General features: G+C 42.9%; 1 protein-coding gene across 1 annotated transcript; it reads right to left on the bottom strand.

The window, feature by feature from the left end:
- Positions 1-10,603: 10,603 nt before the first annotated feature.
- On the bottom strand, positions 10,604-14,370 carry LOC147890143 (uncharacterized). Its single transcript, XM_087390216.1, is given in 10 exon segments — positions 10,604-10,792; positions 10,957-11,114; positions 11,213-11,323; positions 11,447-11,582; positions 11,584-11,628; positions 11,734-11,801; positions 11,927-12,018; positions 13,813-13,880; positions 14,078-14,190; positions 14,253-14,370. Coding segments are annotated over 10 exon segments (1,095 nt in total). The 3' UTR covers positions 10,604-10,606.
- Positions 14,371-14,840: the final 470 nt, after the last annotated feature.

Genomic DNA, 14,840 nt, shown 5'->3' with positions numbered 1-14,840 from the left:
GAGGGTTGGTTGGTACAAGAGTCACTTGTATATATTTCTGAGTTTCTTGTTGATGTGGATAGCTCTCTCCCATGACTATGGAAAGATGATGAAGACCTAAGGATGACCTCTATTGTGCCTCAAGGGAAAGGACGCAACAAAGTAATAGACACGGAGTTGCATAATAGTATCAACCTCTTTTGCGTGCTTAATACTGATGTGATGAAAAGACGGGTGACAAGATACGAGGATGCAAAGGCAAGAAGACAAGAAGAAAGGGCCCTCTTTTGTACACACCACGGATCTCGTGTGCCATACCATCAGTATCTAAGAGCACTTCCAAAGGATATTCATGTGGATTGGCTACTTGATGAAATGGAGAAAGTAGAGAAAGACGAGGGGATGCATATCACAATGGAAGAATGGGAGTATGCTAGGGAATGCATGAGCAAGGTCGGTATATAGAATGTTATGCATAAGTTAGGAGCTTTCAATAATTTAGATTGCTTATTTAATTGATTTTTTCTTGGTGTAGTGCACTATGTTCAATGCTATATGGTGTGAGGGTAAGCATTTTCGAACACAACGGATTGATGATAAGAGAAACACACAAGATTGCGGCGTCATTGCTAGCTTTGAGGGAGCCAATGGAGCCATGGATGATTATTGTGGCATAATCCAAGATATTATTATGCTTGACTTTCGACGCTTCTTTGTGTATGTTTTGGATGTAAAGTGGTTTAAGGACGTGGTGGAAAGAGGCCCTAATGCAACAATCAAACCCCATGCAAGTGGCTTTGTAACTATTGACTCCACAAAGTTTTGGCAAAGTAGGAAGGACACACTAGTACTACCGCAACAATGTGAACAGGTACTGTGCACACATATAAAAATACTCGCTTTTAAATATTTGATGCAAGAAAAGTAACATGATTGTATTTGTGTTTGAATTAGGTTTTCTATCAACCAATGGTGGATAATAATAGATGGTGGCATGTCATACCTATTATGCCACGTTCCAAAGTGATGTATAGTACATTTACTAATATGGAGCGTATGGAGGATGATCATGGCCATGGACGTGATGATGACCGTGATACGAGAGAGGAGGATGATCATGAGATAGGAGATACAGATATTGAGGCCATTACCCATGAGGACGAGCCTATCATTCGAGATGCTGATTTCGATGAGCACATGAGTGGCACAAGTAGTAGTGGGTTGAATGTATTTGTAGATCTAAACACTTGTTTGGATTTTGAAGTAGATAGTTTGGCAAGGGTTGATCTCATTGAGGATGAGATTGAACCGTAGCCCCATAATTGATATTGGCAAAACTATTTTACATATTGTCTCATTCTCCTCATCTCACTTAATTCTTGTATATGTGGGCTTGCAAAAAATTATGTGCTTTGGTAATCATGGGCAATGTTTGGAAAGCAATGATGTACACCAAAATCTCACTTTCTGTATTCTCTGGTTTGCGTCTATCTACGCGTCTAAATGCGCGTCTGATTCTTAGTGTAAACGCGCAAATAAATGCGCTAATACACGCGCAAATAGACACGCTAATAAACACGATGTTAGACGGGCCCGTATTTTCTCAAGTTAGACGTGCACGTAGATGCGGTAATTTACGCGCAAATAGACAAGCTTTTAGATGCGCATTTAGACGCGCCCGTAATTCCTCTACTAAAGCAACGCCTATAGACGCGCCCGCTATTTTGCGCGTCTACCAAGCGCGTCTATAGTTGCTTTGTGTTGTTGTGCTTGTAAGCCTCCCATATGAGAAGAAGGCATTTGAGTAGCTCGATTATCTGGTAGGTCCTGGTTTGAACACCAGATGGGGGTCATGTGTGGCCTGATGGCTGGACGGCTTCAGATAAAGTTGGCACACTGCCAACTAGGCTACATGCAAGTGCGGGAAGGCATCCCATGACTGACCACACTGAGGGTAGATGGAGCATTTTTTGGGGCAGTTCACTCTCGGGTTGCAGAGCCTCAGATGATCTCGGATGGCTCTGGGTCAAACGGCAACCGTAGGTCAGTTGCTCTATTTTGTGTCACGGTTCTAACGTGTGGTTGGTGGCCTATTTTGGGACCAACCTCCAGTCCACAACAAGACAAAGCACCCATAGATGTGCACACAGACGCGTTTACTGAACTAAATAAAAAACTTACGGGCGTGTCTATTTGCACGTCTATTTTCATGTCTAGAGACCCGCATCTAATAGCGCGTCTATATAGTAGACACACGCACGTATCGACGCATATTTAGATGCTTAAATAGATGCTCTTATAAATGCGTTTATAGACACAAAAATAGATGCTTGTCGAACAGACAGACACGTATATAGACGCGTTTATAGACGCACTGATAGACGCGCTTTATAATATTTTTTTTAAAATTTACAGAATGCTGTGTATGTTGTATATGCTATATAGTTATAAGAATCCCATTTCCACATTGTGTAATTCAATTCTTACAGCTAATCGCATTTTAATTACAATTCCAAATAAAACATTACAACTCCAAAATGCAATAAAATTGAAAGCTCAAAAAGTGCTTGTATGTACATATAGCACGAAGCTAAGCCACGTCATGTGGCTTCAAGTACAAAAAATAAGAGGAGTGTATATACAAGAGGCACGAAGCCAAGCCAGTGGCTTTAAGTACAAAAAAGAGTAGCTAGCACTACTTCTATGACTAATCCTCGCTGCCTTCCACGCTCCCTTCTGCACTCCCTTCTGCGCTCCCTTCTGTGCCTCCTTCCTCGTCTTCTTCCTCGTCGTCTTGTGCATGGGCCTGTAAACAAGGGACAACATATATCAATGTATGAAAAATCAAATCTTTACTTATAATATTGACATTATTTAATTACTTTCAAATACCTCGGGGGCCGCTCCAGTAGCTCGGATATACTGCTCCTCAGTAATCAACCCGTCATCATAGAAGTGCCTCCATGTATCTCCTCTGCGATGGTGGCGGTGGTAGGCTATCTCGATAGGAGTAGGGTATCTGCCCACGATCTCAAGCTGCAAGACGACACAATTTGCGGAGGGATTAGTACAAAGAAACAACCTCCTAATAAACTACATAAGCAATATAATTTGAGATGGATACTTACAAATTGGGCCTCCCATGATTCAACACCCCCTGCTCCAAAATGCGCGCTTCCATATTGCTCCATCTGGATCCTTCTTGCCTCCATGTGCTACAAACTGGGGTCCTCCCTCACTGACTTCATTGCTTTCTTCCACTCACGCTTGTGAGCGGTGTGGGGCGGGCCCTTGGTGGTTGACCTCCCTCGAGCCTGACAAGCTCCACTAGTGCCTGCCTCTTAAGCGAATATATTTTATTGCCAAGTATCGTAACAATCTTTGACTTGGCCCATTTGTTAGTGAACTGGCGATTGGGGGGGTTAGGATACCTAGAGCGAACAGCAGCGAGCGTCTCATCAGCCAACCTCTTTGGCTGGTCTTTGAAGTGGATAAAGCAATCTCTTTAATTGTTAGCAATTACAGAGCGCATGAAGGCCATGATGTCCTTCCCTCGCGCATCCATCAAGATGCCTCTTGTCTGAGTGATGTCATAGAATATCGTACCATCACCTGGAGGCACGTCTAAATCATATGAATCATCATTGTCCCCACCGCCACCCCTCCCAAAGCACTGTGCCATGCATCCCCCACCGCTCTCCCTACTACTACGCCTGCTACTGTGTCGTGTCGAGCTAGTACGCTGGCCACTCGTAGCTGGAGACTGCACAGGACTACGCTGACCACTCGTAGCTGGAGAACCGAGAGTCTCGACTGCATAGGAGTATGCCGATGGCTCTGTGAGACAGAAGGACTTCCTGACGGCATGGGGGAAGGGGCATAAGATGGCATGGCAGAAGGGGCATAAGACGGCATGGGGGAAGGGGCATAAGACAACATGGGAGATGGGCCTGCGATGTGTAGCCGACTAGGCTGTGCTGACTCCGCTGGGGTGATCTCAGCTGGTGTGGGGTGGTTTGGAGTCTGTAGTGCCCACTCCTAGGGGGTGTTTAGAGTACCCGTCATATACCCGTATAACTCCGTAGGACTAGGAGGGTGCCCTAAAAGGTTATATAAGTCCCTAAAAATAGAATCTCGGGGATCAGGTGAGCTCGAAGCGCTTCCAAGCCACATGATGAACTGGAAAAAAGAAAAAAAAACTATTACTGATGAGCTGAGAAGAAAGGGGAAGGGAAGAGAGGATTACTGTCGGAGCACGTCTATAGACACGTTTGATTAGCGCATCTATTTTTGCGTATAACAACGCGTCTATAGACGCGACTGTATGTGTCTGCAAACAGGCTAGACACGCATCTAGACGTGGTTTTAGATGCGCTCTGAGATGCACCTATGCTCCGACAGACGGACTTTTCTAAAAAGTAGAAAAGGACATGCGCCCGACACACCAACGTAACACTGATACCCAAATCATGCGTTTTTTGGATACGAGAAAGTACAAATCCAAAGAGAGCAAACTTCCAAAAAAGATCAACTGCAAAAAGACTTACCTTGGATAGAGGTATGGAAGGTTCTTCTCCTTTTTCAAAGTTGCTTCTCCTCCTTGTTCGCCCTCCTCTCCTTTAAGCTTGGAAGTAAGTGTGGGTGCCTTTCTCTTAAGCATCGAAACTGTGGATCTGCTAATAACGAAGCAAGCAAGCCACGCAATGTATAAGTAATGTGAAGAAAAGCGAAGTGAGCACGCTAAAAGCAGGTTTAAAAGCCGCGTCTATATGCACGTCTAATAGCGTGTCTATAGGTGCGCCTAAATACACAGGGTAGATGCGGTTTTAGACGCGCACCACAGAACAGACAGACGCGGTTTGAGACGCGCTTTTAGACGCACCACAGAACAAACAGACGTGCTTTTAGACGCGCCTGTAGATGCGCCACTGAGTTTAAAATTAAATATTTGAAGAAGAGCAATTTTTTTTGGGTTTTTTGTTTGTAGGATGTCTTCATCTTCAACAAGTAGCTTCAGTGAGGATGAATCCCTCCGTATCCACCATCGCGAAATGTGGTTGGAGCAAAAAATCAAATGTATGTGTGATCGATGTCGAGGAAACATGTATCGTGCACGCAGGATTACACTCAATCACATCTCAAAGTATGGAGAATGGGATGCGACCGTAAACATGGTAAGGGTTTGTAAGTTAAGGTTGATTGAGATACCTATGGGTGTTCATATGCTTGAGTTATGATCCCGTTTTAATTTCATACAAGATGCAGTGCCACACCCGCATATGTTGCCCTATGCTCGCCGTGAGGAGGCGAAGCGTCAGCGATATGAGGTGGGATCTTCAGGAGGGACCGTTATGGATGCATGGAGTGATGGTGATAGTAGCCCTCCGCCATTACCTCATGAAGCCATGGAGGAGGAGGTGTTTGATGATATGGTGCGGGATTTATATGTCCATCAAGGGAGGGATGATAACATGGAGCAGGATGATCTTTTTACTGCAGCATCCACTCCACTGTTTGAGGGGTGCACATTCTTTATTCTACGTGCCTCCCTTGAGTTACTAAACTTGCAAACCATCTATGGATGGAGCAATGCAAGTTTGAATGCATTACTCAAGTAAGCTTTAAAGTCTATTTTGCAAACATGGTGAATTATGCTAGTGGGTCAATTACTCGAATGCTTTTCCTCATTTATGGTCTTCACATGCAGGATATTGTGTAAAATGCTTCCAAGGGAGAATAAATTACCGACCTCAAGAGATATGGCAAGGCAACATGTGACCTCTCTTGGAGGATTAGATTACAAGCACATCCATGCATGTGTCAACGATTGCGTTTTGTTTCGTGGACTACATAAGGATGCAAGAGAGTGTCCTACTTGTGGAGAGGCAAGATATAGAGCAGATCTCAAAACTTTGGACGTGCCTCGTAAGGTTCTGCGACATTTTGCCATAATCCCTCGCATCCAACATATGTTCAAGTGCAAATCTATTGCAGAGCTCATGTCATGGCATTCCTCCCATCGATCAACCGATGGCAAGTGGAGAACTCCCACGAACTCTCCTGCGTGGAAGCATATTGAAGACACATGGCCAAGCTTCAAGGAAGAACCTAGGAGCTTGAGACTTGGATTGGGTATGGACAGTGTGAACCCATTTGGTCTCAAAAGCACGTCTTACAGTGTATGGCCAGTGATATTGGTGAATTATAATCTTCCACCCTCTATGGCTATTAAGAAAGGACATGTTATGCTGTTCCTTCTAATTCCAGGGAAACATAAAGTCAAAAAACCTGATGTTTATTTGGAGCCTTTGATTGATGAGCTAGAGATACTTCGGAGAGGTATCGAGGTGCATGATGTGAGCAGGCCTCCCTCCTCATGAGACTTCAACTGGAAAGCAGTCTTGATGCGGACGATGCATGACTTCCCAGGCTATGGCAAGTGTTCAGGTAAGCATTGCACTTCTAATTATGAATAGGCAAAGGATGTGGCACCCTAAACCCACCTTCAACTCTTAATTGCGTCTATTGTTCAGGTCTCACTACATCGGGTTACCATGCATGTCTTGTTTGTGGTCCTTCGCTAGTTGCCTCATGGGCAGACGCATTGAATAAGGTCATCTATGAGAATCACCATCGATTTCTCCCACCTGATCATCCTAGATATATTTCCCCTTGGAATGAAGTCCTCCCACAATCACTCACCGCGGGAGATTGGATGAGAATTTGGGACGGTTCCACGACTCCTCCACCACTTGACATGAGCCGGTAAGGGTTTGTAACTATTGTGTGCTATATTGGCTGGAAATAAAGATTGCCCGCTAACACCAACTTTTGTTTAGATACTCCATCTTTTATCGTTTACCATATTGGTCCCACCTCAAGATCAATCACCTGCTTGATCCCATGCATATCTTCAAGAATGTGGCATCTACCATTTGGGAGCATTTGAATGGGACACGAGATTCTGCAGGCATAAGGGACGATCTACATACCACAGGGAGGATGTGTGAAGCTTGGCCACAAGAGAGACCAAATGGGCGTGTTTTTTTACCTCGTGCACTGTGGATGTTATCAAAGCTAGAGATGGCAACGGTGAAGCGTGCTATTACTACAATTCGTACTCCCACTGGATGCATGAGGTGTTTGAAGGGAGCCTTTACAAAGAGCAAGAAAAGAGGTGTAGAGCAATTATATGGCTTGAAATCTCATGATTGGCACAAGATGCTCCAAGTAAGTATTTTATGTGCATAATATCTTTTTCCTTTCAAATTTGTGAATGAATAATTACAAGCAACTAATCAACCACCTCCTCGTGGGTTGAGTTCATACTACCTACTAGCATTTCACGTAGTGCATCAAAGGACGTGAAAGATTGTATTTACAAGATGGGCGAGCTTGTGAGGTACTTTATATGATACAAAATATGATGCGTATCAATGCTCCATGCAAGTTTATGCCCCTTCCCCCATGCCGTCTTATGCCCCTTTTACCATGCCGTCTTATGCCCCTTCCCCCATGCCGTCGGGAGGTCCTTCTGTCTCGCAGAGCCGTCGACGTACTCCTGTGCAGTCGAGACTCGGTTCTCTAGCTACAAGTGGTCAGCGTAGTCCCGTGCAGTCTCCAGCTACGAGTGGCCAGCGTACGAGCTCAACATGACACGGTAGCAGGCGTAGTAGTAGGGAGAGCGGTGGGGGATGCATGGCAAAGTGCTTTGGGAGGGGTGGCCGTGGGGACGATGTTGATTCAGATGATTTAGACGTGCCTCGGGGTGATGGTACGATATTCTATGACATTACTCAGACAGGAGGCATCTTGATGGATGCGCGGGGGAAGGACATCATGGCCTTCATGCACTCTGTAATTGCTAACAATTACAGAGATTGCTTTATCCACTTCAAAGACTAGCCAAAGAGATTGGTTGATGAGACCCTCGCTGCTGTTCGCTCTAGGTATCCTAACCCCCCCAATCGCCAGTTCATAGATAAATGGGCCAAGTCAAAGATTGTTACGATACTTGGCAATAAAAGATCTTCGCTTAAGAGGCAGGCACTAGCGGAGATTGCCAGACTCGAGGGAGGTCAACCACCAAGGGGCCCACCCCACACCGCTCACAAGCGTGAGTGGAAGAAAGCAATGAAGTCAGCGAGGGAGGACCCCAGTCTGCAGCACGTGGAGGCACAAAGGATCCAGATGGAGGAATATGGAAGCGCACATTTTGGAGCAGGTGGTGTTGATTCATGGGAGACCCAATTTGTAAGTATTAATCTCAAATTATATTGCTTATGTAGTTTATTAGGAGGTTGTTTCTTTGTACTAATCCCTCCGCAAATTGTGTCGTCTTGCAGCTTGAGATCGTGGGCAAATACCCTACTCCTGTGGAGACAGCCTACCACCGCCACCATCGCAGAGGAGATACATGGAGGCACTTCTATGATGACGGGTTGATTACTGAGGAGCAGTATATCTGGGCTACTGGAGCAGCCCCCGAGGTATTTGAAAGTAATTAAATAATGCCAATATTATAAGTAAAGATTTGATTTTTCATACATTGATATATGTTGTCCCTTGTTTCAGGCCCGTGCACAAGATGACGAGTAAGACGAGGAAGGAGGCACAGAAGAGAGCACAGAAGGGAGCACAGAAGGGAGCGTGGAAGGCAGCGAGGATTAGTCGTAGAAGTAGTGCTAGCTACTCTTTTTTGTACTTAAAGCCACTGGCTTGGCTTCGTGCCTCTTGTATATACACTCCTCTTATTTTTTGTACTTGAAGCCACATGACGTGGCTTAGCTTCCTTATTTTTTGTACTTGAAGCCACATGACGTGGCTTAGCTTCGTGCTATATGTACATACAAGCACTTTTTGAGCTTTCAATTTTATTGTGTTTTGGAGTTGTAATGTTTTATTTGGAATTGTAATTAAAATGCATTTGCACTGGCTGTAAGAATTGAATTACACAATGTGGAAATGGGATTCTTGTAACTATATAGCATACACAACATACACAGCATTCTATAAATTTAAAAAAAAAAATTTATAAAACACGTCTATCAGTGCGTCTATAGACGTGTCTATATACGCGTCTGTCTGTTCAACAAGCGTCTATTTTTGCGTCTATAAACGCATTTATAAGAGCATCTATTTAAGCATCTACATGCGTGTCTATACGCGCGTGTGTCTGCTATATAGACACGCTAGTAGATGCGGGTCTCTAGACGTGAAAATAGATGCGCCCGTAAGTTTTTTATTTAGTTCAATAAATGCGTCTGTGTGCATGTCTATGGGTGCTTTGTCTTGTTGTGTTATATCACATAGACTAACAAAGAGAGATTATCTATAATGTAGTGTCTAGCCCTTTGGAGTTAGAGAGAACTTTCGTTTTACTTGGTATGGAAATTGAAATTGTGTATACATTCATCCACTCTATTCCATGCGGGTTCTTCAACAAGCTTGGTCTGGCACATTCTTTTCCTTGATTTTGAAATTATTACCATATACTAAACTGGGGAGAAATGAGGCTTACACTTGCCTTGAATCTTGAAAGACTATTCATTCATTTTTAAAGAATCCATACTTTAGATATCACCTAAGAGGCTCAATATGGTTCTCACAAGGACCATCTACACATCATTGCAATTCTAGTCCTAATTGATAAAAAATGATAGCTTTTGATGTTAATACTTTCCTCGTAAATTTTTAGGGTCAAAGAACCATGATCTTTAATATCATAGTATGTCAAGGCATAATTATGCCATTGCATGTATATACTTAATTACTCCATAGATATGCAATGGAGTAACTAAGTATATACATGCAATGGCATAATTATGCCAATAATGAAGGATTCTGAACTTAATGTTCTCTTTTATGGATGATAGTTTGACGCTAGCACATACTTCATTTCTTATTCACAAATTTCTCTTAAACTAGAAGATCTATTGAAATTTCTCCCTCGCCTCCATGTATTAGTAGGGCATCTTTTTTATTTCAATGTCATTTCTTCATTAGTGTTTGATGTGATTAGCAAGCGCTTGTAATCATGCGTATATGGTGTTAGTAGAGAGTGAGTCATCTCAAGGAAACATAAAGAGTTCAAAAGGTTTCTTTATTTTTAATATAAAATGAGAGCCATCAGCAAATATTGCATTGCTTAAGAGACAGTGTGCTTCTATATTTACAAGTACAATAACACTTTTCAATTATACTAGTGAGCATGAATCTAAAAACTTTAAAAGCATGTTTTGTGTGTTTGGAAAAAATAACGTAGGTTCTCTTCATCTCTTAATCTTGAACTAGGGCATAAATCCTACTAGAATGAGTAAATAGTATGAGCATAAGTCTCTTTAGTTAAAATACAAGATGCCAAGAAATCATGCCATTGATATACAATACTGGAGACCATTATAATTAAGTACTTAAGAAAGTCTTCTATTTAATAATAATTGCACACTTTGAATACAATCTCTAATATAGATAGAGATGAAGCATACTTGGAACCTTTATATTGGTCAAACTTGGAGCAACAAGTGTCCTTATTTAATTACATAACTAGACATACTAGTGCATCTTGAAGACTTGTTGCATACATGCATTCCTAAAGATAATAAACCTCGGTTTACATCTTCCTTAATTAGGTGGTATAGATGTCATACGATTTGGGTGACAAAGGCCCCATGAGGACGTCGAGCTTCAAATATCCATTGAAGACACTTCCAGATTTTGCAATGCTAGAATGGGAATTTATTTGAGTATAAACTCCTTTGTAAGCATCCTTGTCCATTCCGCTGTAGAGCATTCTTATAGGTGTCAACATTGCCTGTAAAATTATATATTAAAGGAAATTAGTTATTGATCATGGAAATATCTAAAGTTCATTAAACAAGGAGTAGTCACAAATGAAAGCTGTTAGTTTTAAAAATGAATGCTTTGCTCCAAAAAGAGAACATGATTGGAATCTAAAACTTGAACAAAGTGGTCAACCTGATAAATAGAGGGTAGATTGTGTGCACCAAAAATGCGCTTGAGGGTGGAGCGTAGGAACCATTCACTATGACAGGATGCTAGCACATTGTTAACTACAATAGTTCCTTTCAACGTAAACGGCTTGTAGAGACCTTTCATCACCTCCTTCCCGATACCTGCAGCATCAGTCTTGAGAAATGAGATAAATATACATGCGAATTGAATATTGGATTGGTCAAGCTGATGATTGAAATATGTGGTTTGAACTTTGTACCAGAGACAACAAAAGTAGAGAATTGAAGGTCGTCATCACGGGTAGTGAGCATTCGATCTCCAACCTTCACATCCTGGGCTAATTTGTACTTAAGTGTACTGTCTTCAAATCCTGCATACAAGATTGTCAATGGTGACATACATGCATATACGTATAAACATGTGATGAAAGCATATATGGGTTGTTCAGTTGTGGAAAGGATCGACGATGGGTAAGCACTAAAAGCAAGAAAACCTTGAACTAGAGTGAAATGCCCAGCAGTAAGCTCAATTGTTTGGGTCACGTTCTCATCTTGCAAACTGGAAAGTGTGAGGACAATAAACTCCGACAATGCGTAGGGATCCGAGTATCCATGTGCGTACACAATGCACAGCGTCATATTCCACTGATCCTGTGTTGCCATTGCGAACTGCCACCTGCGGTTTAAGTTTCGGATGAAAACTCAGGCAGTGAGGCGTTAATTTCCATAATATACAGTAGGAAGTGTGGACTAGTGAAGCAGGCTGGATATATATACTTACCTCCTCACCGATGGCGAGCTCAGATATTGGCTTGGTGATGCCACCTCGCGTCAGTACCATTGCGCTTGCTGTCCATTTGCAATTACAGGGCAAATTAGCATCAGATTGTGTACTAATAATCTAATATAGTTGCAGCATGAGCCTGAAGGCGTGCCGCGTTAATATAAGGAGTCAGGAGCTCAGTGTAGCTCACCTGGGAAACATTTGCACCCGCCGCAAACCCCATAGCCGGACTGGCAGCCTGCTCCGCAATAGTTACAGCCGGTACCGCAGTAGCCAAACTGGCTGCAGAAGTTGGAGCCACTGCAAGATCCTATATTAGGTCCGCATTGCTGTCCGTTGGCGTACCGGATCAAGGCAGGCGATACTACTTACTTTTATTGATGTGCAGTGCAGTGGGTCTGGGTCTGTTGGACAATGCGGCTGCCATAATAGTAGCTACTTACTAGCAGCTTGCTTGCTTGCATGTAAGTTGTGGGCTGAACAGTGAAGAGTGTCTTCAAGTCTCAAGAGTGTTGTGTTGGAGTTTGAATGAAGCGGGGCTCCTTTTATTATTAGCGAGCAAGAGCTTTATTATTATTCTTTACGTCATCCGCATTGTTGCACACGGCATTGTGATATTTGTTTGTCAATGAGGCTACCAAGTTGCACACGGAATTGTGATAATGCTAGGACCGGTTATATTTTCCTTTCAATATTGTAACCTCAAGACTTACATTCAGCATCGGGCCAAGTGATCAAAAGTAACCTGAAGACTTCCACGGCATTCTGATATTTGTTTGTCAATGAGGCTACCAAGTTGCACACGGAATTGTGATAATGCTAGGGCCGGTTATATTCCCCTAAGTTCAATATTGTAACCTCAAGACTTCAATTCTGCATCAGGCCAAATGATCGAAAGTAACCAATATTTTAATCTCATCATCGCCTCAATTTAGTTTTCCCACTCAATACTTGTCTACTTGCATCCAATAGGTTTCAAAGTTGCACATGGCATTGCGATATTTGTGTGTCAATGAGGTTACTAAGTTGCACACGTCATTGTGAACATAATGAATTTTTTTCAAAAGTTGAATTAAAATACCTCTCCTTTTGAATGCACGTGGTACACTAATTTTTTTAGGTGAACCCCCTGAGTGTGTACATTGCCAAGTGGCTATTCTTCTACAAGTTTCTACAAAGTCGACTTTTGTGAGTGGATCAAGGAGTCTTCTTCTCTGTACACGGTTCGTGATCGGCTTTGATATCTCTCGCATGAGAGCCAGTGTATGCTACTCTTGGTAGCAACATACTATGGGTGATCATCTATGTGCCCGACTATGCCCTATAGTGGGAAGATGTAGCTGGCATCTATCATGGCTCCTCATCGACTCAAGCATCTACCACGATATCTATATATTTGGCTCGATTAGGTGATGCTTTTTCATTTCTGTACTTCATGTGTTTTAAGGATGTTTTGGCCTTTGTAGGACAGTGTTTTAGAAGCTTTGTAACATCACAACAAGCCCCCTAGGATGTGTGCCATGCAGGTATTGTGTGTGTTGCATCTAAATAAAATGCATTGCTTTTATGTTTCACGTAGTTCGCTCCTTCAGTTTGATTTCTCAATTATTAGGAGGCCGGATTTAGCAAAAATACCACAATAAACAAGGGGACAGAGGAGTCAGGGGTTAGAGAGGTAAAAATGATGGTCCCTGCATGCCTAAGACATGGCTCTATGACACGTGTGGCAGAGGAGGATTTGCACGAGTCCCTGCCACTGTATAGCCATCTACAGTTCCTTAAACTTTTTTTTTTCTTTTCGAAAAGCTGCGATTATATTAAATTGGAAGAAAAGAGAAAGATTACAGCGCTGCCCGGAGGCAGAGTCAACAACCCCAACATGCTGGGGGGATTACAAAAGGGAAGTCCTATTCAAAAGGGAGGTGCTACTGTCTCTCATCTAAAGAGGATTTTGCTAGCACAGTCTACAACAAGCTTAAGATCTGATTTTTGAGTAGTGACAGGGCTACAAGGATTTCTTCTTGTTTGACTAGGTTCTCCTCCATATGAGCCAGCTTGGGATCTTGTTCTTCGTACGTGTGGCCTTCCATCTTCTGCTCCAGGGCCTGCATCTTCTTCCTCACGTGTTTGAAAGAGTCTTCAATCTGCTTACAAATGTCAAGGATTAGAGGATGCAGTATATCTTTATGAGTACCTTGAAAGAGCAGTTTCTTAAACTTATCGGCCATCCTTTTCGACTTATCATCACATTGATTTTGTTGCCTTTTAGCAATAAGTTCTTGTTCTTTTCGAGGCGTGTCACACTTGCGGTTAAGCTTTTCCATTGGGTAGGTTCTTTTACCGTTGCAGCGCTCCCTTGCCAAATTCTCACTGCAGCGATCAAACTAACTGCGCTGGCACTTGCGTGTGTACAGGTGCGCAGGCGGCCAATGGCGTCCAGCCTGCCCTTAAAACCTGAACAAGATGTAATAAGGGTAAAGCATTCTGCTTGAACATCGTCGCTTTTTATCAGTTACGTTCTTTGGCATGATGCCATCTTCCTGCTCCCGCCTCCCACTTGCTGCACAGCAGATCGAGCACCTTTGTTTGCACAGCAGAGCACCTTCGTTTGAACTTTGCACACTCACGAGTCATGCGGACGCCTGGAATGTGCATGTGTCAGATACACTGGTAGCGACGGCTAACGATCATCAGCACGCCCAGGAATAAATCGCGATTCGTGTTGGCAGCCAAAAGCTACATTTGTCCATGGACGCGTGTGTACAACTTTCTCCGTATTAGTATTGTGAAATGTCAAGTGGCAGATTTCTCTCTCTCTCTCTCTCTCCCCGACGTATTGCCTCCCGTTCAAACCTTTTTCACATTCATTATCCTCTCTCTCTCTCTCTCTCATATTACCTGATGGATTGCCTTATGGATTCCCGTTCAAACCTCTTTCACATTCATTATCCAATCTGGAACCCATTCAAAACTCTTGCAAGCTCAGAAAAAGAGTGCCAAAAAGGTTTAGAGTTGAATTAGGGAATAGATCGAATTAGCAAGAGTGCCAATATAATATAGGGGACATTCCCTAGCCCAACTACAACTCAATTTACATATTGCAA

This window comes from Dipteris shenzhenensis, chromosome 19 (assembly GCF_047967505.1).
Source record: "Dipteris shenzhenensis isolate YYH24624 ecotype China chromosome 19, Dip_SZ_1.0, whole genome shotgun sequence".
In the NCBI taxonomy this organism is placed as follows: domain Eukaryota; kingdom Viridiplantae; phylum Streptophyta; class Polypodiopsida; order Gleicheniales; family Dipteridaceae; genus Dipteris; species Dipteris shenzhenensis.
The sequence above is the reverse complement of the archived record's forward strand: the minus strand, read 5'-3'. Positions and strand labels throughout refer to the sequence as shown.